At 46.7% G+C, this 25,894-nt stretch overlaps 1 protein-coding gene across 1 annotated transcript in view; it reads right to left on the reverse strand.

Moving 5' to 3' along the window:
* The window catches only part of LOC126531884 (uncharacterized), an 82,849-nt gene that overhangs the window by 11,628 nt on the left and 45,327 nt on the right, over positions 1 to 25,894 (reverse strand). Inside the window, exons 5-8 of the mRNA XM_050179618.3 lie at positions 12,773 to 12,941; positions 8,234 to 8,512; positions 5,191 to 5,335; positions 1,510 to 1,779 (exon numbers count right to left, since the gene is read on the reverse strand). Of these exons, the coding sequence (XP_050035575.1) occupies positions 1,510 to 1,779; positions 5,191 to 5,335; positions 8,234 to 8,512; positions 12,773 to 12,941 (863 nt within the window). The remainder of the gene's footprint in view (positions 1 to 1,509; positions 1,780 to 5,190; positions 5,336 to 8,233; positions 8,513 to 12,772; positions 12,942 to 25,894) is intronic.

The following is a 25,894-nucleotide window of genomic DNA, read 5'->3' on the forward strand; positions in this document are numbered from 1 at the left end:
AGTGGCTGCGGTGACGTCACAAGATAAAGGCTATAAAAGCTACACTAACCTCTAATAAAGCGTTCGTTCTTTGCCAACCGCTTCTCGAGTCATTCAATGAACATCAAGCCTAGACATTAGAGTAAACCACTCTCCGTACTAGTGCGCTAAACATGAAAGGAAACTGAGCAGGGGCGGCGCACTACTGGAATGCAACCATTTTACAGTGGTTGATCGCTTTCGTTTACAATCAGTTGATTTGGCAATGGGCGTAATTCTCTTAATTAAACCGATTCTCTGACTACTAACTTGTAGCTTACGTATGACATGTCATAATCAGTGTATGCGAGCTCTTCAAAACACTCACTCGTTTTCGCGATCAGTTTGGTTGCTATGGGCTAAATTTTTATGTGCCAGAAAGTGGCCACAAACTGTAATACGTGCCACATCAGCCAACGTCCAGCCGCATTAGTGCAGAAATATGCCGTCGAGAATGAAGTTTCGCCCATAACGTGAAGTTTTCATCTGCTCAGTGGTGAAGCTCACAGAATCTGTTTTTCTTCTGCGGGTTATCTCCACGGACACGGATATTTGTCTCTACTAAACAACCCTCCAGCTTTTCAATGCTCTAACGATGTGAATTTTCTAAAATTATTATTTGGGCTGCTTTTTGTTAGGTCCCCAGCGATCCCTGAAGAAAACAAGATGACGTGAGCGCCTTGCAGTAAACATGAGAAGAAGCCAAGCGCTAGGAGAAGACTAATGTACACTAAGCACACGCGCACATTATTTGTCATTGCATGTAGAAGAAGAAAACATAGCTTAAAGATGCCACATGGGCAGACGATGTGCTCGAACGCGACAAAGACGCGAATGATAACCGAAGTTGAGTGGACGTTGGCCAATCACGGAAGCTAATGGCGCGATCGCGCTCTCTGGGGTCAGTATTCTCCATTGCAGTAGCATCGGAAGAGTGGCTTAAAGGCAGAATCCTCAGCTGCCAGTTTCCTAGTCGTTAGGTTGAATACTAGCGACAGAGAGTTTGTAACTGTATACCGTAATTCTCCGCAAAAGCAATTTGGGATTCCAGCGATTTACGGCGGCGTGCATCGGGGGACATAAAAAGACAGGAGAGTGATCATGTCAGCTACACCTGGGAAATATCGAAAAAAAAAATTACATCCTTCCGCACATACTGATATTTTGTAGGTCTTCTACGGCAAGTAAAAATAAAGTAAATGAAAGCAGAAAAAGAAAATTTGCGCCTTTTAGGCAGCCGTGAGGCTAATTAGCACGACCATGTTACAGCTTCAAGAGAATAATTTTGAATGCGCCAATTACCCCAAATATGTATTACTTATGTATGTGTACCTGTGTGTACACGTGTGTACCTATGTGTACCTATGTGTACCTATGTGCATGTGTACACATAAATGTACCAATACTTATGTATTAATTGGGAAATTTTAGCCGCTCTGCGTAGGAGTACTTATTGTCGACTTTAACAGACGTAGGCAAAAGTTAACGAACCGGAGATTGTTTTCTTTATCCGCCTGGACAGTTCAGAAAGGTCCTTTGTGCCATCTGGGCATCGTGCCTGGACAGCAGCGGCCGGTGCTTCTCCGTAGTCCTGGTTCGGTACGCCGACGATGCAGACGTCAATGATGTCCCCCGAGTGCTCTCGCAGCAACAGTTCTTCGAGCTCGGCAGGAACCACTTGGTTGTCCATGCACTTAATCATCTCTTTGAAGCGCTGAACGAAGTAGATACGTCCGTCCTCGTCGTAGTAGCCTGCGTCGCCTAAGGGAAGAGACATAGACAGATGATCATGGGCATATGGCGGTGTACAAAAAATCGCAGTTCCGCCCGAAAGGCCAAGCACCGATTGCATTAGCAAGCTAGTAAATAGCTGTACGAAGTAAGGATAGTAGTTTTATCGGCCGTATTAATTTCTAAACATTCGCTTGCTAACTAAATTAACAACTACAGAATGTGTAAGCGTGACTCAAGAGGACGTAGGAAGAAACAAACCCACAGAGACAGTGCTGTGTTTGTGTATCTGCTTCGTTCTATGTCCTTGTTCAGTTGCGCTTACGCATTCTCGCATGGATTCAAACCAACTAGCCCGCCAACGTGTTTTAACTAAGTTAACCAGCACAGTGTCCTGCGATCACAGGTAAACATTAATACATCTCGCTCGACGAGCGGGGAAACTCGATGTCAGAATTCTGGACTGGGGGAATCGCGGCAGCAGCACTCGAATTGACCTTCATGCATCTCTCGCTTCAACGCTAATGAAACGTCGAAAGCACAGCGCTTACGAAGCTACCGGCGTCGCGCGCACTCTGCAAACATCGCAGATCGCTCTAAAGATGAGGCCCGCGCCGGCAAGCACTTTGGTTACGTTGCAGATCGCTTTCAAGGGACATAAGCGCCGGCAACGCGACCACGTCCGCCAAAGGCGTCTACTACGGCGTCCCCTATTCGCGTGGCCAACGCCGTAATAGACGCTGCGGTCGTCTTCACTCTGTACGGATCGGCGGGCCAGGAGGACATCGACGCACCCTAGAAGCCGCCGGAGGAGAACGCCCCTCCTCCCTCGCCTGACTCCCCTGCCTCACGCGCTACGGGAGAGGGCACGCATCTCGGCCGCGTTCCTCGCTCACGCGCGCGATATTGAACCGCGTTCGCCGGCTCACCCTCACAAGCTTTCACTCATACGGAACCTCACTGAAACATCGACGGTGACGGCGACGCAGACGGCAGGAATTCGCCTGGAGTGTGCATATAAATGCTATTGCAATGAAATGTGAGGCATATTGAGCGACACCGGTTCTAACAGCGATCGGCAGTGACAAGACATGTATTGTCGCTGGAGCTAAAACTGGGCCAATATAGTCGGCAACTTTTCTTGGCTATGAAGCGAAGGCTACGGAAACTAAGCGCACTTCTTTCACTGCTGCTAGAAGTATTCCCGCACTTTTGTGTACGTTTTCTTACGTGGGAAATTGAAAACAATATTCTTTTTGTTTTTTATAGCACTTAGTTTGAAACGATACGTAACCACCAGTCAGCTATTGGTATTGTATCTTTAGTGTGCCCTTTCGAGTTTTCGCACACCCGAAACCGCCGCACTTTTTGCACATTCATCAAACGCGAAATGGCGCCCATGTCTTTTGGCATAGAGTTAATGTAACCAGTATAGAAACTCTATGTCTTCTGGTGAGTATTTGTCGCTTGCTGCCCCGTCAATCAGCTCCCCTGAGAGGCCGTTGACCAACCTCAACAACAAAAGACTGTTGAAGCACACCAAAAAAAAAAAAATGGCTGTGGCTTAGCTAAGGTTAAGCCCAGGATGCGAAGCCTACTAGCCTTTATTTTAGTTGTTGAACCACTGTTTAGCCTGGTGAACTGCTGTTGCTTGGCTATATTTCGTTCAGCTAGACGAAGAAACAACTCATGCGTTACTCTGCTTCGCCTTCAAGAGTGGAACGCGACAGCGTTCCCGTCGACCCGCCAAGGGGTGTAAGACAACGGGCTAGGGCGCAGCGACTACGCGCCCCGCATTGGACGCGGTGAGCGTCGAGCAACGCAGCTTTCGGCGCGGCAACGAAATGTGCGCCTGAGCAAGCGACGCACGCCTGAGCCTTAGAAACAGCTCGTTTCTAAGGCAACACCGCATTCACTAGAGGCGCTTTTGTACCGCTCTGAAGCATCGAACTCGTGGCTCAGTGGTAGCGTCCCCGTCTCACACTCCGGAGACCCTGGTTCGATTCCCACCCAGCCCATCTTGCAAGAGTTGAGCCAAAGCCACCAAGAAACAAGCGCAGCTGCTTATATACCGCCGCGACGCCGCGAGCGACGGTGCGAGTTGGAGCCCCGTTTCTCCTCTGTCGTGACGTCACGGTGTCACGTGGTCAGCCTTGAAGGCGACGCCGCGAGCGACGGCGCGAGTTGGAGCCCCGTTTCTCCTCTGTCGTGACGTCACGGTGTCACGTGGTATTGAAGGCGACACCGCCGCGCCTGAGGAACTGGGTCATAGAGAAAGTGACTGGGTTGAGCTCTAGTAATATGCTTCGCATAAAAGGAAAGTGTTTGCAGCGTCTGCGCGGAAACCGAGCGAGCCCATCTGGAAATCGCAACCTTCAGCATGTACAAACGAGTGAGCGAGCGAGCTGACTGCTGCGCCGGCTCTACCAATGCCAGAGTGGGTTGCGCGTTCAAGCCCTAACCGACGCCACACGTATGCATGGGAGCTCCGACGCAGGCTACGATGCTCACTGTTCAGAACTTGGTAGAAATCGGATGTGAATAAACATTGATTCACGCCGAGTTATTTGTAGAGGTTGTTCGAGGTTGGCGAAACCGAAAACGGTGCCGAGCGCCCACTACATTGCGTACGAATACAGCCATGTACAGAAGCTCCGCCCCCGTAGCTTTATCTTCATAGCCAAGAAAAGTTCTCTGCCAGTATAGGACCCTTGCTTCTCGACACATCGTCTTCAGTGACCTCTTTACTCTACCATTTTGCACTTCACGCTTTCAACTTCTTGTGAACCTCTCTCTTGTTTGATTGGTTGCAGAAGGGTGGCAGGGACACGTTGGGGAACTGCTGCAATAATTGAAAGTCAGTGACCGCCCTTTTTTTTTAGTTTTATGGGTGAACAAAACGTTTAGGGTGAAATTACAGAAGGGTAAACAGAAATACTCATGATCTCGTCGCAAGAACCTGATAACCGATCTAAAATATGATTATACAAGCGGTTTGTACATCTAATCGAAAGAAAAAAGGCCTCTTTAAAAAATATAGGCTTTAAATAAAGTGCTGATGACTGGGATATACAAAACTTTAGCGCGAGAACAGAATGCAGCATGATCACAAGGAGCAGGCAGACGCGCTAATTTTGATTGGCCTGTGCCCTTGTAAAAATATTTACTTTACACAATAGCAAGTAATTAGCATATTCACCACTATATTACAGTCTGCTTCCTTATACTTCAACTGACGCCCAGTTTGGTGCACATAGTGTGCTGCGAAAAGGATGCGTGTCCCGGTGGTAGCAAAGCATCGCTCTTTAACTAGTATATGTTGCACATTAGTAATCACTAGAACAAGGTTGCGAACGCCCTAAGGGCTATTTTCGCTTGGGTTGTTAAAAGTCCATTGATGTTCACATAAAAGTGCTGGCGTTGTTAAAAGTCCTCCTGTACCTGATCTGCACCATCCGTCCGCGTCGAAGAACTCGGCTGTCTCCCTGGGTCGTTTGTAATAGCCTTTCATCACAGTCGGCGCTTTGTAGCAGAGCTCGCCCGTTTGGTAGGGGCCCAGTTTTTTCCCCGTCAACCTGTCGACCACCTAAATTGTCGGGAAATGTACATATTGCGTAAGCAAGTGTAACAGTAGTTTTAAGGTTATTCGTTTACGCACATTGAAAACCTTCTTCATGCACGAGAGAGAGAGAGAAAGGCAAAGGAAAGACAGGGCGGTTAACCAGAGATTATCTCCGGTTAGCTACCCTGTACTAGGGGAGGGGTAAGGGGATGCGATAGGTGAGAGAGAGGAGGGTTTAAAAAAAGGAAGAAAAAACCTACACACGCAGGTACACACGAACTGTTTCTGTGGGCACTGTCACGCAGCCCGCAGACACGTTCCTAGTCTTACACAGTGTCCCTGTACAATCCTACGTCACACAGTGTACAGTCACAATCTGTCAAAAAGCCCCGTGTCCTTTAAGTACCGCAGCAGCGCCTTCACAGCGGATCTCGCTGATGTTCGCGTAGGCCAGTTTCCAAGGATCTTGTTCTGTGTCATTGGGCGCTTGTCCAGTTTGTCTGGGTTGGCTGAGAAGACTGCTCTTTGCCGCTTGAAACGAGAGCACTGACAAAGAAGGTGCTCGATTGTTTCATTGCACCCGCAGAAGTCACAAAGTGGGCTGTTGACCATTCCGATAAGAAAAGAGTACGCATTTGAAAACGCAACTCCAAGCCATAGAGGGACTAGAACGGTGCAGTCACGTCGTGGAAGCTCAGGCGGAATACGGAGCTGTAAATTAGGATTCAGGGTATGAAGGCGTGCACTTGTGAACTCAGACGAAGTCCACTGAGCTAACGTCAGGTCACGCGCAAGTGCGGAAAGTATTTTTCGCTGCGTCGGTTCTCGAAAGAGGAATGGCAACGCAGCTGATGCTGTCATGGGCAGATCGGGCAGCTGCGTCTGCTCGATCATTGCCATGTATTCCATAGTTACTACGCAACGACTGATATATTATAGCGTGTCCTTCGTCAACTATGTGGTGTTGGACTTCTATGATCTCTGCGACGAGCTGCTCATGTGATCAGTGGCGCAGTGCTGAGAGTACACTTTGTAGGGCTGTCTTGGAATCACAGAAGACTGACCATGCATGGGATGGTTCCTCCTGAATGAAATGAAGAGCCGCACGCACGGCTACCAGTTCAGCAGCTGTCATTGATGATACATGTGACGTTTTTAGCTGTATTTTGACGGATCTGGTTGGTATCACCACAGCGGCAGCTGAACTTGCAGATGTGACTCAGCCATCGATGTAAACGTGTACGCGGCCACTGTGCACCTCTTGTAAAAGTCCTAATGTGGCTTGCTTCAGGGCGAACGACGGCATGTTGGCTTTCTTCATGATTCCTGGGATGGTGAGACGTATTTCAGGTCTGTGCAGGCACCATAAAGGTGAGGAAGGTCTTGCTGCAGGCACGTAGTTCGATGGCAGTGAAGTACGATTGGCGACAATTATACGACTGAAAGTTGCGTGTGGCCTTTCTGCTGGTAGAGCGGCAAGATGGTCAGGAGGTAGTCGGGCAACGTGCCGAATATGCGCCCTGAGAGCGTCGGTCGCCAAGTAAGTTCTCCTTACACAAAACAGTTATTATCGTTATGGGTGAATGAAGAATACTTGTTTTGTACATTCGTCAGCACCCTCACATTCAGGAGTAAGATCGAATAGGTGATGGGGAAAACTTCCAAGCGTGTGCGAGCGAAATACAAGCATGCCCATCCAAAATCTTTCTGTGCGGTCATACCTTCATCCTTCAGGCGATGCGGTCATACCTTCATCCTTCAGGCCACCAAATTACAACGGTCACTTCACATGGCGTCACAACACTATTTCAAAGCTTTCGTCTGTCCCTTCTCTTTCATGCACAGATCTTCATTTTGGTCAGAGTTCCCTTTATATGTAACTACTTATATAGAGAGCCTGTCCCCTCTCCACTTCTATACTTCCAACCTTGCAGTGCAAAGTAAGTACGCGGCGAATTATCAAGCTCTTTAAAACGGAGAATTTGGTCCGAAGCGCGCATTAAAACAAAGTGAAAAAAAGGAATTCAAATCGCCCCTTGTCTTTGAAATGTACCATTAGCATACCAAAATTGCGATTAGTCGACCTATATTGCCCTAATATTAAGCAACCTCATTGGAAGAAATGGATGATGAAACCATCGTTCGATGCGATGCAAATGTAATGGTCGCAGACATTTCAAGCCTTAACATAACGTATTGTTAGCCTAGTTGGTTCATACTTGGAAGTTTAACAATTGCACACTTTACGCAGGACAAGCGCTTATCAGGTTTCTCCCTGTGTACCGGATTTCTTCATTACCAGGAACACTCTAATAACAACCTACTGCGACGAGGCTATTACGCGATTTTCCTCGAACAACTTCAGCCTGAAGGGTCAAACTGCAAGCCCAGATAAGCACTACAGTGCCTTATCGACATCGCAGATAGCAAGACTACCCGCGAGTGCCTCTAGTGGCACATTCGTGAACATCTGTGCGGCTGTGTGAGGCTACGCGAATGACCACCACCACGCTTTGATTCGTCTCCTTTACTTCCTCTCGCTTTGTGCAGTGCATTGGAGCTATTCTCAGATGGATAGTTACTATGGCCAAGGACCCTTCAATTCTCCAAAAAGAAGGATGTCTGCTTAAGTTGACACTTGCGTAAGCTGGAAGAAATTCATTATGAAATGAGGGTAGCGCGACGAACAAGGAGGAATGAAAAAATGAAACGTGTGTTGCGCCTTATTTATTCGGCCTTTCAGTGTAGCGCATTTAGTATGGAATATCTGAGGGTCATGAAAGCTTGGAAGCATTTCGCTCACGCATTATGCTTGCTGTATAAACCAAAATATCTCGCGTATTATGTCACGTGCATAAAAGCGACAACACGAAGCAACCAAGTCTGACCGTAAAGAAAACTGAGAAATGCGCTCGAGCTCACCTTGAATTTTGTTGCAGGCGCCGGGAAGCCCATGTCCAAACCAGTTGCGTGCTCTCGGGAAGGAGAACAGAGCACCGTGGTTGCCTCGGTCATGGCGTACACGTTCGCCAGCACTTGAAATCCCTCACCGAAGGCCTCGTGCACGGCCTTGTACTGAGATGGAGAGAGTTGCGCGCCACCGGTGCACACGCGTCGTAGTCCCCCGAGCCGTTGGCCTGTGCGCCGCATTTCGCGTACGAGGGTCTGCAGGTGCCAGGGCAGCAGCATGGCAGCAGTCACCTGTGTGGGGTATACGACGTCGTTAGGGCATTGCCACAGATCCTGCCGGCTGATTTTCTACTTAGCCGTTACACCGGCCCTGTAACCTTGAGTTCTCATTAGCTGAAAGACATGGACACAGCTAATGCACGTGACATTGCACTGGTAGAGGTTTACTGAAGCAGTATGGAATTGATCGTTCGCGAACAAATTTGAAAAATGTACATTATTCCACATGAATAAAAAATTCCGGTGGAAACTCACGACGAATGTCGGCGATAACGCGATTAGCACCTAAGCAAACTAGCGGCAAACCATTTTTTCAATATCGGAAAGCGCCATGTTTGACGCTTGTATGCAGCAATGCTCCCCTCGCGCTTCCCTCTGGACACTTTGCGTCGTGTAGCGGTGCCACCAGAGTCGTTCAGTGGCGCGTGTCTGAAGGTATATATATATATATATATATATATATATATATATATATACCACGAGAAGGTAGTTTGAATATGAATGACGTGGGTTCAATGCCGCCCATCACTGGAATATGTTTTAAAGATGTGTGTGTGTGTGTGTGATTAAGAAGCGATACGTATTCACTGTCACATACCCAGTGACCAAAATTGGCGCGGAAGATGTTTAATAAAAACCAGAGCACATACCCAATCCCACACATTCAGTGGCTCAAGTTCGTCCGACAATTCCTTTCGAACCATGTTCCCACAACACAGAGGCACATTGCTTTCTGCCCATTACACCATGGCCTACCTATTGACCAACGTTGGAGTACGTCAGCGAGAATGGAAGACAGACAGACAGACAGACAGACAGACAGACAGACAGACAGACAGACAGACAGACAGACAGACAGACGGACGGACGGACGGACGGACGGACGGACGGACGGACGGACAGACAGACAGACAGGTAGACAGACAGACAGACAGACAGACAGACAGACAGACAGACAGACGGACGGACGGACGGACGGACGGACGGACGGACAGACAGACAAACAGACAGACAGACAGACAGACAGACAGACAGACAGACAGACAGACAGACAGACAGACAGACAGACAGACAGACAGACAGACGGACGGACGGACGGACGGACGGACGGACGACGCAAAATACAAGAAGTTTATTGGGAATTGAAGCCGCATTATAGATATATCACAGATGTATGCCCATATAACTGCTGGTACATCAAAGACAGCTCTGTAAGCGAGTCTTAACGTCCTTCGGAAGTATCAGGGACCTATTGACTGGGTCAGCGCCTCACTCGCACACAGCAGCAACGGCTCCACGTTGGAGGCCAGCTAGCAAATTGTGCTGCTGGGCAGTTGAAAGTTGACACCGCTACGCAGAAATGGCGCTTGCGTGAAGGCCGTCGAGTACAGCACCAGCGGTTCGTTCAAACGCCACGGCTTCAGCCTTTCACCGCCGTAGCCGTACGAACTGTTATCTACCTCTAAAGTGTAGCCGGTGAAAAGCGGCCGGCGCAAAAAAAGAAAGAAACCACGGGTTTACTGGCTGCAATAAACCACGTAATATTGTCTATTCAAGAGAAGTATACGCAAGTTCATCTGTTTATAAGTAATTTATTATAATCATCAGCATCAGCATCATAATACCATTTTTATGTACACTGCAGGATCTGGCATTTGCAAGCGATCTCCGTATCCCTGTCTTGCGCTAGCTGATTCTTACTTGCGCATGCAAATTTCCTTATTTCGTCAATTCATTTAATTTTATGCCGTCCTCAAATGTGGTTCCCTTGTCTTGGCGCCCATTCGGTTGGTGATCATTAATCCTTACGCTTCAAAGCAAAATCGGGTCTCTGACACGCGTTTCGTTGCATTTGGGTCATTCCACGTCTAGCGTCCGAGACTCGACTACCTCAAATTTTCTTTTTAAACGATGATGACTATCATGCCTTCCTCACTGCGATTTCAACAGGCACTTTTACTGAAATATTTCCGCAGTCAACTGACATGCTTTCAAACTATGGTCGCCTACGCGAAACATGGTTGTGCAATAAAATCAATGTAAGGCTTATTTTAGTGCCAAGCGCTTCAGAACTTCGAATACTGAGCCTGGAACTATTCATCTTCTATATTTGAAGGTGCTTAACAAGATCATCGCTAGAAGAAAATTTCAAAGCGGTCCTAAATAGTGAGAAAAATCTACCAAATATCCGATTTTTCATGGCAAAACTACTATTGATTTGTTGATTGGAATTACATTGCTAAATTGTCGTAGACCTGTATAAGAAAGAAAACATCTGAAATCACTGATACACTCAAGTGATTTTTTTAAATAGCGTGCGAAACATGCTCAAATTTTGGTTTTGGTGCATTTTAATTCAGAATTTTCGCAAACGGTACTCGTAGAATTATGAAACAGAGCTCATTAGACAGACATAAGCCTTTGATTTCCGTCAATAAATCTTTTTGATTTCTGTTTCGGGCAAAATATGAATTATTCAATTTAGCCCCTGCACTACGATGGGCACACTTTCTTCCTGCCAATTCACCGCAAAGCGCAGTGACTGTCTCGCGTCGGGCAGTCGGTGCCCGCAATTTGACAAGATATGGGGAGCCCTCCCCATGAAATATTACAAAACCTATTTTTGTTGTAGATTCCAGAATGCGAAAGGAGTCGAGAAGTCGGGCGAGAGCCCTCAGAGTTCTCCTTTTTCAGAGTAGATTCCTGAACGGAGAATATGCTTCTCTTCTTTTATTATATTCGGCTTCACGCTTTTGCCTCAGAAACTTCAAAACGCTCATCTGAACCTGTGAATATTCGAAATCTTTTTGTTAGCAAATAGAATGCCAATTTTCAATTCTGTAGTAAAATCTCAGTTCTAGTAGGTTTTATAAAAATCTAAAATTTGCGACCCTATACTATGTCTTCACTAAGCACAGGACACCGTTTTTTAGAGGTATTCTGAGAGGCATTCGTTCCGTACTGCACAAAATATAGGTAAACGAATATAATGATGATGATGATGATTCTGAAGCCACCTTGTATATGACCTCAGAATAAGTTAAAAGGCCTTCATCTAACTGCTAACACAAGCAGTTACAAGCAGGGCTTTAGAACTCCTGGCAGTGCTTCACCTCTGTCTACTAGTTTATCAAAGATAAACTATATATGGGCGCTAAAATAGCTCGGTCGCGCGCTTTTAAGTGTGCGTTTTCAAATTCCTCAGACAGGTTTGTAAATATAAATGAAAGAAAAAGAAATACAAGACGCGAGAAAAGAAATAAACTCGGAGCTTCCGTGCGACATCGGCTCCTTTCACACTCTACGAGGAACGACAAGAAGACAAGAAAAAGACAAATTTTTGTTAAAGTTCATAGGAGTGGGCAACATAGTCGTGCCATCACGTGCTGAGTAAGGTGGCATTACAACAGCAAACTGGGCGCCGATGGTCTTATGCAGGGCAGCCTTTGCGCCTTGCAGTGAATTGATAGGAAGGAACTATGGTGAGGTAGCGCACGGGCCGAATTCCACATCTTATATTTTGCTTAAAACAAAAAATTAAAATTATCTTATGCAGCAAATCGAACACCAATAAGCAAGCATATCTACTGAAGTTTGCTCACTGTGAAATTCGTGAATGAGAGTGGAATAAAACCAAAATGTTTCTAGGTATGGCATGTTATTTCAAAAACATTCATTCAGTGCATTAGCGCCTAAATAATTTTCGTTTCGCAACACGTGTAAGGCAGTGTGGTAAATACATTACAATAACCAAAACAATAGTAGTCTTTCAAGGAAAAAGGCTGTCAATTTCGTGCATTATTGTCAGTATTCGGGACTCCAAAATTGTCAGTAAGAACGTACACATATTGAAGCCGAATCATTGTAGCCTCAGTAGGCGAAGTAGTGAAGGTTTAAGAATTAGTATATCTTCTATATGAACTGTTTTCCAGAAGCATATTTCACTTTGTTGACCAAGCTTTAAGAAAAAGTTTTGTGACAGGCATTTCTTACTAGGAATGATATCGTGATAATTCAATCTTAGCAAGGTAGTCAATATCCGTGATTATTAAAGAAAGATCTGAGATCGTGGTACGACACGTATGAGACGGTTGGCATCGAATATCCCGTTTATATTGATATTGGCTACGCTGTCGCACGCCCGCCTTTACCCCTCACGAAAACACTGTGGAAGTCCTCTTAGATGCTTTCCTGTAACAGCATCGGAAACAAAGGGGGGAAGGGGAAGAACTGCGCGTGCATTATTTGAAGCTAATGCGGCATTGGATGTACCTTGTACTGCTCCACAGCCTTGGCCACATCCTCAAGCCTCAAGTTAGGCGGGACAATGACGCATGTTGTACCCAAGAGCACGCTGATGGTGATGGCAAGCAGGCCGCTTCCGTGTGTTATCGGAGTCGGCAGCAGGACAACATCGGACTCATCCCATGGAAAGCTCCACCTGCAAAACCATGGTGCGATAAATATTCAGTGCTATATTTACGACCTGTACGATACCAGTACAGAGACAAGAGCTCTAAGCCGATAGATGCTGCTGTGCTGCCAAGTACTCTTGACTTACAAAAAACAACGAAAGATTTCACCGATGGTAGCATCAGAGATGGAACGGCCTAAAAAAAAACCTGGAAAGATTGGCAAAAAAAAAAAGCTTTTCCCGTTGTTTTTCACCACAGAAAATCACAACAAAAACAATCAAATTCGCGCGTATAATTACGATTTCCATTTTCTGCTGTGCCCATGCAATTCAAGAAGCCACAACGACGACAAGAAAACGGCAGCGCAGTTTTCGAGTGTTTACACTGTGTATATGTTTTCAGTCTCGTTCTGAAAATGTTGCGTTGCTTTCAGGAGGCCCCGTGGATTTCAGTCCCGCAGCGGTGTGTAGGACTCCACGATGCAACAAGCTAACAAGTAAAGGCATTCGAAAACTTGTCGTGGACATATAAACTTTAATGTGAAAGGAGTCACGAGCAATTTAATGCGAAATCGCGGGTGTCAAGCGAAAGTGACTCGGACACTGAGTGACCTTTTCCTCAGTTATAAGACAGGTAATCTTTTGTAGAGAAAAACGGACAATAACATTTCAGTGACTCCTCGATATCGGCGTGATTATCGCATGTCATTGTAGTCATCATTATCATCAGGCTATTTTTATGTCCACTGCACGGGGAAGGCCTCTCCCAGCGATGTCCAATTAGCCCTGTCTTGCGCTTCCTGGTTCTAACTTCTGCCTCCAAATTTCCTAATTTCATCACCTCACCTAACTTTCTGCCCTCCTCGACTGCGCTTGCTTTCCCTTGGCACCCATTCTGTAACTGTAACAGTCCACCGGTTATTTACTCTGCGCATTGTTATACCGCTTGTCCAACTCCCTTTTTTTCTCTTCGTTCTCAACTAGAATATCGTCTAGTCCTGTTAGCTCTCTTATCCACACTGATCTCTTACCATTCCTTAACGTTGCGCCTAGCATTTTTCCTTGCATCGCTCTTTGCGTCGTCCTTACCATATAGTCAAGCTTCTTTTTTACCCTCCATGTTTTTGCCCTGTCTGGTGGCGGCGAAAAATGCAGTGGTTGTACACTTTTCTTTTTAACGGCTGTATTAAGCTCCCAGCCATGATTTGGAAGACCCTCCCGTATGCAGTCCCACCAATTATATTCTTGTGTAAATTTTATTCTCACGAGCAGGGTTTCCTGTGCGTAATCGGAACAAAGGACCTATTAAAGAAATGACCTAGCATGAAATTATTCCCTAATTCAAGATATCAGAAACAATTTGCAGCACGGTCAAAAATGATAAACAAGAAAAATTAAATAATAGTTGGAACTGTAGCGTCTGAAAGATTGAGCAAACAGTAAATTATTGCCGCAGCATGAAATTAGTGAGAAGAAAACTTGGCATAGGACACGCCAATGTGTATGCAGTGAAAGATCAGCAGGCTATTGTCATCAGCAATTTCAATGAAATAGTAAATGCAGCGGAATAATTCTATACTGATCTGCATATTACCCGGATCATCCACGTTATCTTCATTCGAAGTAGCGAGGAACAGGATACAGGGGCCTCGTATATAACTAGCGCTGAACTTAGAAGGACGTTGCAAGATATGTCGCGTGGAGAAATGGCAGAAGAAAATGGAATAAAAGTCGGTTTACCAAAAGATTCAGGCGATGTTCAACTTGAAAACCATGCGACCCTTTAAACGCAATGCCTGATGACTTCAAGTAAACCAGAGCGCCGGAAGTGTGGCAGTATCATAATCATCCATAGGAAGGGACAGGTTAAAAAATTGAAGTGTAGGCCTGTCAGGCTGCTTTCAGTATTGCTTAAAATATTCACTAAGGTAATTTCTAATAGAGACAGGGTAACACGACTGCAACCGCGCAAGAAAACAGGCTGGCGTCAAGAAGGCATATCCTACAACGAATCACATCTATGTCATCAATCCGGTAACTGAGAAATCTGAGCAGTACAATCAAGCTCTTTATATGGCTTTCATAGATTATGAAAAGGCATTTCATTCAGTTGAGATACCAGAAGTCATACAGGCATTGCGAAATTGAAGGGAAAAGGAGGAATACGTGCATATGTTGGGAAACACATACAAAGATTCCACAGGTATCGTGGTTCTCCACAAGAAAAGTTGAAATTCACGCATCAAGGCAGGAGTCAGGGAAGGAAATATAATCCATCCAATGCACGCTGCACGGTTAGAAGTATTCCACTTATTAGACTGGGAAGGCCTAGAAGTGAGGATCAAGGGCGCAGATGAGTTCATGTTTGGCTACACTAAGGGTGAATTGCAACGAATGATTGAGGACATTAATCGAGAATGTGTAAGAGTAGGTTTGAAGATTGATGTGCAGAAGACAAAGGTAAGTTCACCAGGATTACGAGGAAACGAGACTTGATCACCAGCGAGCCTCTAGAGTCGCTTCCAGAGTCTCTGACCAGAGTAGTCAGAGATTGATGTGAACTCAGACGTTTTATACGCTGCTCCATCAAGTGGGCTTCCGTATCTGGGGCCAGTGCAAAATGTAAAATAAACAATTTTTCACTTAATTTCTACTAGCGGACGTACTCATCCCTGTGCCAGGTGAATTCCTGGCTCAAGCGTTGCCCCAAGCCGCAACAGACTGGTGGCAGCGATGAGATGGGAAAAGCAGTCCTCACAATCCCGGATCGGCAGACCTGGGAACGTGGCTCCAGGAGACACGACCTTCACAGGCTCGAGGTAAAGTGCGCACGGACGAGTGACGTCTGTGGATCCGGCATTAAGAGAGCTCCTTTTCGTGGATCAGGAAAGCACAACCGTCGAAGTAACGGCGTGAAGGCTTGGACGAGTCGAGGAAACTTGAAGGAAGAGAAGCAGAAGTCAGCCCTCACGATATGGCATCGGTGGACTTAGGCACGTGGCTCCAGGAGACACGACCTTCGCAAGCTCGAGGTTGGGTGAGTGCTGGGGCGACTACGTTTTCCCTTAAGATAAGGACCAGGTTCTATCGGGCAAATAGCTCTTGTTGAGCGCCACCAGGTGTGCGGTCAATCGTAGTTGTAGTCTGCTTTCAGAAAAGCGTGTATTTCACAATAATAAAAAAGAGAAGCTGCTTCTGTTAGCATCAGAGCTCGGTATGAATATTGACCATAAGTTAAGGAAGCCCAAAATTTGTGCTGAGATCTACGAAGTCAGTTTCGAGGAGGACGAGGTCACGGATGCCTGGGAAAAGATATGTTCTGAGAGGAAAGAAATGGCGGAAGAGAAGGAATGCGAGCAGAAATGAAGGAAAAGGCCAGACAAGAAAAGAGGGAACAAAGGCAGGCAGATATTGAGCTCAAGAAAATAAAACTATACCAAGCGAGATTAGCGCGTGGTTCGGATGCGGCCCCGCCACAAACGGAAAGCGTGAAAATGATGAGTTTGCTTCAGATGTACAAAACATCCGATGGCATAGGAGACATAATTAACTTGACGAATTCATGAGAAGCGAGCATTTCTCCAAGACACTTGGACGGAAGCGGTTGCTTGCGTTGCTGCCGGCAAAAGCCTCAAAAGTCGTGGCCGAACTCAGCGCAGCCTAAGCAGGCGTGTACAGTTCAGTGAAGTCGAGCTTACTTACGAAATCTAAGCTTTCCACAGGAGATTCTGGGAGGAGATCTCGACAGGAAAGAAAAAAGCCTAATGAAAGCTTTGTTGAGTTTGCGTGCAGCCTGAAGGATAATTTTTCGGAGTGGCTGAAAGTAGCAGAGGCGGATAACATCAGGAAACTGTCACATTTAATCTGGATAGTGCAGTTCTACAAGACCCTGAAGGATAACATACACCTTTGGATTAAGGACAGGTAGGAAGGGGTGTCTGTAAAGAGTGCAACACAGCTGGCCAATGAGTATGTGGCGTGCCAGGGCTTCAGGCCGCAGAGCAGTAGCGTACAGTACTATCAAAAACCTTCCCCACGACCAAAATTTTACCCTCGAGGGCAGAAAACTACACACAAAAGATAAACGAGGCGACACGCACTTCGGTGCCGCCCGAAGGCATAGCGAAAGAAACTGAAAGGGGTAGAATGGAACCCACAAATCATCAGCAAGAGCGCGAATCGACAGTTCAATTGGCATGCTGTGACTAAGGAAACGGCTCACTTCTACCAAAACTGCTCAAATAACAGGCCAGTATTCACTTCCATCAGTCATCCGTGCAACCTCGATCTCCTAAAGCTATGGACATGACGGATCTAATGGTAAATGGCAAAGAGTGTAGGGTACTCAGGGACTCCGCGGCCACCATGGACGACTTCCATCAGAAGTATGTGAAAATTGCAGACTGCATGCCCGAATGGACGTGGATAAGGCAGGTCGTCCGCGAAGACTCAGTGTGCCTACCAATGGCAAACGTTCATATTGAAGGACGCTTCGGAGATATCGAGACAGAAGCAGCAGTCTCCAATGCGCTACCGCTGAAGCCTACTTTTACCTTTTTTCGAACAGCTCAGAGTCGCTACTGAATAAAAAAGGGCGCACCTTTGCTGAACCCCAGGTCATAGGTTTGACCAAGTCCCAAGCACGGGAACTAGCTCAGCAGCTGAGTTACCAAGCTCAAAAAACTGCAAAAAGGTGGATTTAAGAGCTAGCTCCGGGAGCTTCTTAGCCGGAGGAGGAAATATCTTTCCGATTTTCCGGACATAAATGCAGGAGAGGGATCAGGGGTAGAGCTATAACGCTGGAGAGTGCAAAAATAAAAAAAAAAGTGGATGAAACTGCCTCCGGAGACGTAGTTAAGCCGGAGGAGGAAATCGTTCTGATTTCCCCGACAGAAATTCAGGAAGAGGGTCAGGCTGATGAGCCACCAGCGGGAAGAATAAAAAGACGGACTTGGAAATGAGCACTAGAAAGCGCGCTAAGAGAAAGAGGCATCGAAGAGTGAGGAATGCAGCAGAGAAGATAACCCGGCCGAATAAAGCGAAACCCACTAAAACGTGTGGTGGGCGCAGTAAAAATTAGAAAGGGGCGTTTGGCGTTTGTAATGTTTCCAGTCAGAGCGTGTCAGAGCCGTCAAAGGAGCTAGAATACAAAGAGACATTCGGCGCGGAGGAGGGCAAAAGCCAGGGGGCAATTATGTCCCCCCTTGGTTGAGTTCTTTCCGGGTGTAACCTATATGACACAGGAGAGCGCGGCGGTAAGGTGACGCGAAGTGGTCATCCCGGGCTGTGAATTCGTAATACGAGGCCTAAAAGGCACGTCGCCAGTACCTATGGCTAGAGCGGCTCTACAAGAGGGATCCACCCGAGATTAACCACACGTAGTTCCTTCACACAATAAAGTTTATTTTTCTTGAGTATCGGGGGTCTGCAGCGAGGGGAATGACTTACGTGCCCTTTGTATTCCCTGAGTGACAAGGTTGAAAAGAAAAGCTCTCAGACCGCGGGCGCTTCGAGTACGGCTTAAAGACATGACGCAACCGTCGGCCATTCGGAATGAATAATGGCAATACAGATTTTGTGCATATTGTTTGTTTTGAGAATCTCCGAGACTAGAGATTGTCCCGATAAGCCAACCGTGAGCTTTGTTTATATTATTTGTTTTAGAAGTTCACTGATATTCTCAGAGATGGCTTTCGCGCGCATAGATTCAGAAACATTGTTTTTTTTTCTATTTGTCACTCTTTCTTTATGAGCAGATAGGCTTCTTTTTGTGTGAGAAACGCTAGCAACGTCAAGTCCAAGTTATTTGTTGGAAACCTGTAGTGTTTGGGAGATTTTCTTTGAAAGTAACATGCGCTATTGGGAGGAGCCATTATTTAACCACACTATCTTAGCAAGTCTTTTCATCGTTGCTTTAAGGCGTGTCTTGCTCGAACACAGAGAAGCAAAGCCTTAGTGCATGTCCGGCACTTGCATTCATAAGACAGCAGCTTTTTGAGTAGCGCTTAGAAGCGTGCGTGGAAGTGTTTAGAAATAAGCACAACTTTTCGTGCAGTTTTGAACGCGTAATTTCCTCAAGATTTTTTGAGTTATTTCATTAGAGCGGGTCCTTTGTGGACAAGAAAGAAAATGTTAGTGCGTGCGTCGTACGTCAGTAGGAGATTTGCGGTGCCTTGTAGGAATATACTAATTGTTTTGAGAGGAAAGCTCTGTCTTCACTGCCTGTGGTTCTCTCGCCAGACTTTCGCAGAGAATTCATTCTCCAGTGTGACGCCAGCAAGCGTGGTCTAGGTGTCGTCCTTGCCCAACTTAACCAAAGTGGTGAAGAGCATCCTGTGCTATACCTCAGTCGAAAACTGGCACCGCAAGAAGAGGTGTTCAGCATTTCTGAAGAGTGTTTTTGCGTAGTATGGGCAATCCAAAAGATGGGATGCTGTTAGTCTATAGGATGACCACTGTCAGCTTGATATAGACGTACACCGACCAAAATAAACGTTTCAAGAACAAGACGTTTCGGCTTAGCCGTGTTCAGAATAGGTCGAAAAACGTTCGCGAAAAGGCCTGCTTAAATAGGTTTTAGCATTTGGTGCAAGCACGCCCGCAAGAAGGGGAAGGGTTCCTTTGTTTCGACTGAGCTTGTGTCCGGCTGACTGCATCTCGAGGGACTCCAGGTACAGGCCTGACTTCCAGTTTCTTTCCTGGGCGATTAGAGTAGCGTTCATCCAGTCTATATTGTGCTTAGTCGCTGCTGTGTGCTGTGCTTGAAGCCACTCTTCTTGTCCACATCATTTTGATATCGGCGCAGCCGCTGTTTAAGGATGCTCGTCTACCCGATGTAGACGCAATCACAATCCGCACATGGGATCTTGTAAACAACGCCAGGAAAGGCTTCCTTCGGTAGCTTGTCCTTCTCGCTAACCAGTGCGTGCCGAGCAGGAACGCGAGCCAGTACAACGTCATGCTTAAGCAGCAAGAGTGATAAGTGTTGATAAGAGTGCCTGGTCAGCACCTACTTGTACTAATAAGGCCGTCTACAAGCAAGTCCACGGTACACCAATGGTTACCTCTGCCTCGGTGGCCATTGCAAATCTGACAATGGAATGGATAGTAGACCGCTCGTTTCTTCCAGCCCATCACCAAGAATTTTTCTACGCCAGGTTCAAAATTCTTTTTGCGTAACCAGCGCTCTGCTCTGGACGTTTTCTCCACGCATCTAGACAACCAAGAAGATTCCATTCAGTTCACGGTGGAAAAGGACGCAGACCTGAAATTACTTAAAGACTATACTGACACTTCAGGCGCATTGCTGCTGTCGCTGTCGTCGTGAGGTTCCGTCAAAGTCCAAACTCGATAACATCGTCGCGGCGCGCCGTACGCTGCACGTGCGAGTGAAAGCGTGCGAGGATGAGCCAGCGAACGCAGATCACCCTCGCGTGCGCGCGCGCGCGAGCAGGACGGTCCAGAAGTGCGCCCTCTCGTCTCGCCCACGATTCACGGGGGTGAGGCGAGGGAGGGGGGCCTTCTTCTCTGTCTGCTGCTGCTTACGGGGCCGCCGTGCAGGCGCCGTTCTTGAAAACGATCTGCGACGTGGCCGAAGTGCGCGTCCGCGTGCGCCTAATCTTCAAAGCCATTTGCGATGTTTGGAGAGTGCGCGTAGTGCAGGTAGCTTCCTGCGTGCTACGCTTTCGACGTTTCGTTCGCATTGAAGCGAGAGATGCACCAACGTCGTTTCGCTCGCAGCTGCTGCCGCGATTCCTCACTCCAGCATTTTGGCAGCGAGTTCACGCGTTCATGGAGCGAAATGTGTTCATGTTTACCTGTGCGCACGTGACACCATATTTGTTAGTTAAAACACGTTTGCGGGATAGTTGATATGAATCAATGATCTGTTCTTTTTTAATTGTACAAGTACCATTGCTGCCTCCCTGCTGAACATTAGGTTTGTAGAATGGTCAAGCTGCCCTGGTGTAGCTTCTTTCTGCAAACCCTCCATCGGTATTCCAAAATGGAAAATAAAATTGAAATGAAATGGAGTGTGTAAGCCCGACTGAGTGAGGACGTCGAGAGAAACAGTTACAGAGAGACAGCACTGTCTCTGTGTGTCTCTTTCTTTCTACGTCCTTGCTCGGTCGCGCTTACACATTCTATCATTGGTACTTAGCTAGTAAGGGAATCTTTACAAGCTTATACGGCCGATAAGACTAACATGCTTACTTCGTATTTCCATGTACTAATTTGCTTCGTAATCAGGGCTGCGCCTTTCGGGCAAAACTGCGACTTTTGGGATGTGTTAGTAAAAAGGAGCAATGGTGCGCTTTCCTTCAACATTTCCAGAAAGAGTACACTACCGGTACCTGAATTTGTTGTCTGTTCGTCCTCACACTGAAAGAGGTCAGTAGTTAACTGCCTGTCGAGCCGTGCGAGCCACATTTGAATGCAAGACCTAAATTCCGATGTACAGGCAATCCGGAAGGATCTTTTGACGAGCGGTTACCTCTCTATGTTGATTGAAGATGTGGAACAGCATCTGTAAAACCCTTTGGAGCCTACCAGCGCGCGTCCGAAAAGATGCGCTCCCATTCCTTACGTGCCCGGGATAAGCGAGACCTTCTCACGCGTGCAGCGTAAGTATAACGTTGAGGTGGCTCACGTTCCTGTGCGCCGACTGAGGCACGCACTAACGTTTCTAACGTGCACACGGGCGTTTTTGCATTTCATAAGAATTCGAATGTGGCCACCCTGGCCGGCATTCGATCATCCGCCCTCTGGACGACCTTGTAGTAAGGTCATTGCAGGTTAGCTGTTCTCTACACCGGCTTCTTTCGGCGCCTTGAACTCTGCGAACGCCGAGGCTGGGCGCTGCGCTAGAAATGCGCGTTAATATTGCCGTGGCGGGCATGCGATCTCTCATACCTAATATGCGACGTGCTATTTTTTACAGTGGAGCTGTTAGAACCTCGTTGGGTTTTCCTTGACGTTCGCAGCATCGCCGAGCTGGGGTTGAGATATTTCAGAGAGAGTGAAACCGGGGTATAAACACAGCATGGCGCAGCATAGCGACGCGACGATATGGCTAAAGCCTAGCGGGGGAGAAGGGGTGGCGCGGCGGGGACACCGGGGGTGTGACGTGATTGCTGTCCGATAAAAACCCGCGCACTCGCTTTCGGGGTCCTCTTTCTCGCAGTGGAAGAGGAAGAACAACTTTATCGAAGAATAAAACACTCAATGAGTGGAGCCCCTAGACAAGGGCTCCACAGGCTTCCGCGCGCCGTTCTGCTTGTCGGATGATGGCCCTTTGGACCTCTTCCTGTGAACTGGACAGCGCTGCCTCCCATTGTGTATGCTCCATAATTTCTGCGTTTCTCTTTTGTGGATATGCCGTGCATGCCCATGAGATGTGGTCTAAGGTTGGCGTGGCTCCGCACCATGAGCATGTGTCAGTATATCTTTCGGGATGAATTTGATGGAGAATGTGCAGGTTGATATATATATATATATATATATATATATATATATATATATATATAGGTTTGCAGCTTTCTCCATATAACCTGTTCTTCCTTACTGAGATTCTTCTCTGGGGGTGGTAGCTTCATTCTATTTCCTCTGTGATAGTTTAAAATTGCAGAGTAGTTCTGGTCAATCGGGATCGGGTCGTCAGAGGCGTCCTGTGAGCACCCATGGTGTGTAGCATATGCACGAGCTACTCTGTCAGCGTCTTCATTTCCCCTGTTTCCTTCGCAGTGGAAAAAAAAATTATACGTGGCTCTACTATCGCAAAAGCCAGAAAACAGGGCATCTGGGGGAAGCCCAGCAAAAGTGTGTGGTTCAGCACTAGTTTACTGGCCTTTCCCCAGCTCCACTGGTCTCTGGTGTTTGTGATAGCATAGCCACGCATAATTTTTTTATAATTTACAGAATTTTCAGAACTCACTTGTGGCATGCAGTATAATTCTGCTTACTCTGAGACGGACATTATGTGTGCGAGAAATCTAAGGAAATGCTTGTCTTATAACCATTTGTGATCACGTTTTAGACGAATTACGTTACAGTACATGTTGCAATTTACAACCTGTAGCCAGTGACTTAGAATGTCATATCTACTTTAAATGAGTTCAGAGGATGACACCAATTTAGAGATACACATTATTCTCAATGTTTGCGATGAAATGCATTGGTATTCCAGTAATTCTTCCTCTTCAATACATAAAAAAGCGTTTTGGTAAAAAGGAAATCGGAACAACAGTGCATTTTGACTGTAAGGTTGACAGCGCGTATCTGAAGATTGGTGCTAGCTTCCAAATGTGCTCCAAGTGTAGGTGCCTTGTGAAATCACTCGCTTCAGTTCTTCTATTGCAATATATGCGCTTCGAGTGATTAGTTCAAAAGGTGGTTTTACAACTTTAGTTAATTAGTCAATTACTCATTTTGATTTCCACTGTAAGTACCGTCCGCCTCTAAGGTTAACCAAGCAGAATAAGTAAACTAGTGCTACATGTCATAGCCGACGTTCGTGAATAAAACAATGGCTATTTTTGTCTATGATTATAGGCTTGCGATGTACCTGAGATGAGCTCTTATACCAACGACACTTCGTGAAGGGCACGGATAACGCGCCCCATGTAACATGTGGCTACATCGAGCTGGCAAACGGTTCGTTGCATTTCTCAATTAGGATCCCTTCCGTCTGAGAGGACTTAGCTGTTTCGTTTTCTTTCTTCTTTTTTTGGGGGGGGGGAGTTTTGCTAACAACTTTTGGGCTATTAAACCTCTGCTGACAGAAATAGTTTTATGCAAGCAGTTTTGAGTACGCTCAATTAGTGCAGATGAGTGAATAATTTTCGCAGCTAGCGACTTTGCTATCTGTGCCGAGGGCGCATGTGAGACAGACTTTCAAATCCGCATGCCGCTGTAACATAAACCTTGCGCTTTTGATTAGTAATGCCATAAACTCCATATATTCATTTTAGACAGAGCGTTATTTGTGGACCATTAGTAACGGGTTACTGATTCACGTGATTCATGATACGAAATCGTGTTGTGTTTTAAAGGAATCACTATCCGACGGATTTTTTTCTCGCCGTATCTTACAACATTGAAAAAAGAAAATGTGTACTATGACTCCAAAATAAAACAGATGCTGTACCGTTTAACCGTCGCCAGTATAAATTGTGACACATGCGCAGTGATCTTACGGACGGCAATTTCAGATCTGTGAATGTTGCAATCGGGTTGGATAAGGTCACCCCAACACGCGTCAATTGTGAACTTTACCTCCAGGTGCGTCACGCGTTGAATGTTCTTCCTCCAGCCTTCCGCCATTACATTATGGGTTTTTCCTTCAAGATGTCTTCGACCGTTGACAGCTTGATGTCTTTATTGTCCACAGCGATGCCGTTTTTGACCTTTTCCCACGCTAGCTTAATGGGATTAAATTCGAAGTACTACGGCGGGTGCCTGCATACAATTACAAACGCTCTTTCAGCTGCGGTGTCTACGATGTAGCTCAGAATGCATGACTTTACAGATGCCGCCAACTGAAGCAGCTGCTTCTTCGCCATCCTTTCACTGTAAGCGATGTTTTTGCTTTTGAGTCGCTTCTGTATATTTTCCTTTTTCCAGACCGTCGTCGGCTATTTCTCTTCTCGCTGAGTATGGTAAGGTGCATTGTCCAAAACAATGACGCTACCAGCTAGCAATACTGCAGAGTGTCAGTGCACCATCCTTCGAAGTGATTGCAGTCCATTTCATCATGGCAGTCGCCTGTTTTTTGGCCTCGGAATACACCCAAGCAGTCGTCGACGAAGCCGTCCTCGCTGCCGATGTGCGTCATGACCAGGCGCTCGCCTCTCCCAGAAGGTTGTTTCAGGCCCATTGCCCGCTCTTTTTCTCGAGCGCACAGGTGTCTATGCTTCTGCACCACGGTGGGTGTCTGTCCATCTGATCAACCGAGTCTGTCCGGCCGTCACCCATGTCTCGTCCAGGAAGATCTTTCGGACGGGACATGTAGCGCTCCACGTCACAAGGGTAGGGATTCCGCCATTCAGCGATGTCATCCCGCTTCATAAGCAGCGAGTTGCAGCTGCTCTTCTCGCGCTTCTAGCCGATCTCGGCAAGCAGGCGACGCACAGTAGACCGCTTCAGTGATGGGAGATCCATACGATAGAGAACTCGTTCGTTAGCTTTGCAACCGTCGGTACCTCACTGAAGTGAAAGAACTTCTGCGCACCTGACCTTAGTGAGCACAACGTGAAGCTGCCATACTTCATGCTGCGTCTTCCCCACATTTCGGCGGCGCTTTCGTGAGGGCGTAGACAGTTTGCCACCCCAAAAACGCGAAGCTTTGACCTCCCTCCTCACCCTGAATACTGCTTGCGGTGACACCGAGCATCTCGGCGGCAAACATTCTCGGGTCCTACACCCTGCGTTCAGGCTCGCTGTTACGCCAATATGTGTAGCAGTGGGAGGATCATGTTGCATGAATCGCTATTCAGGATGCGGCCTCTCTTGTTCTTTTCGTGGGGCCTCGTTGGTGGTGTCCACATCGAGGCGACACAAAGCTCGTTCAGCAACGAAGGATCGCATTCCGATGTCACCTCGCTAGGGTCCATGGCGGAAAACTCGCACGGAATGCCTTGCGCGAAGTGGCTAGAGTGCAGGTTTGCAGAAAAAATTAAGAAATCGCGAAAAGAAAAAAAACGCCTAACACATTCTTGAATATACGCTTGTCAAAACCTAAAACCCAAAAATATAAATTTTATACTATTTAAGACCAAGAGTACTTATTTAAAACGATGAATGAAGTATTTTGTCACCTCTCCTGCCTCGATCGTTTTCTCGCCCCGGGTTTGTAATGGATTCGATAAATATATTGTTTTTTTTTTCAATACTTGTTCAATGGCAACTGATTCATTATAAGTTCGATACACGAGTAGTAAAGCGCAAAAGCCATGCACAGCTGCTCTTGCTACTTTTGTCCT

This window comes from Dermacentor andersoni, chromosome 4 (genome assembly GCF_023375885.2).
Source record: "Dermacentor andersoni chromosome 4, qqDerAnde1_hic_scaffold, whole genome shotgun sequence".
In the NCBI taxonomy this organism is placed as follows: domain Eukaryota; kingdom Metazoa; phylum Arthropoda; class Arachnida; order Ixodida; family Ixodidae; genus Dermacentor; species Dermacentor andersoni.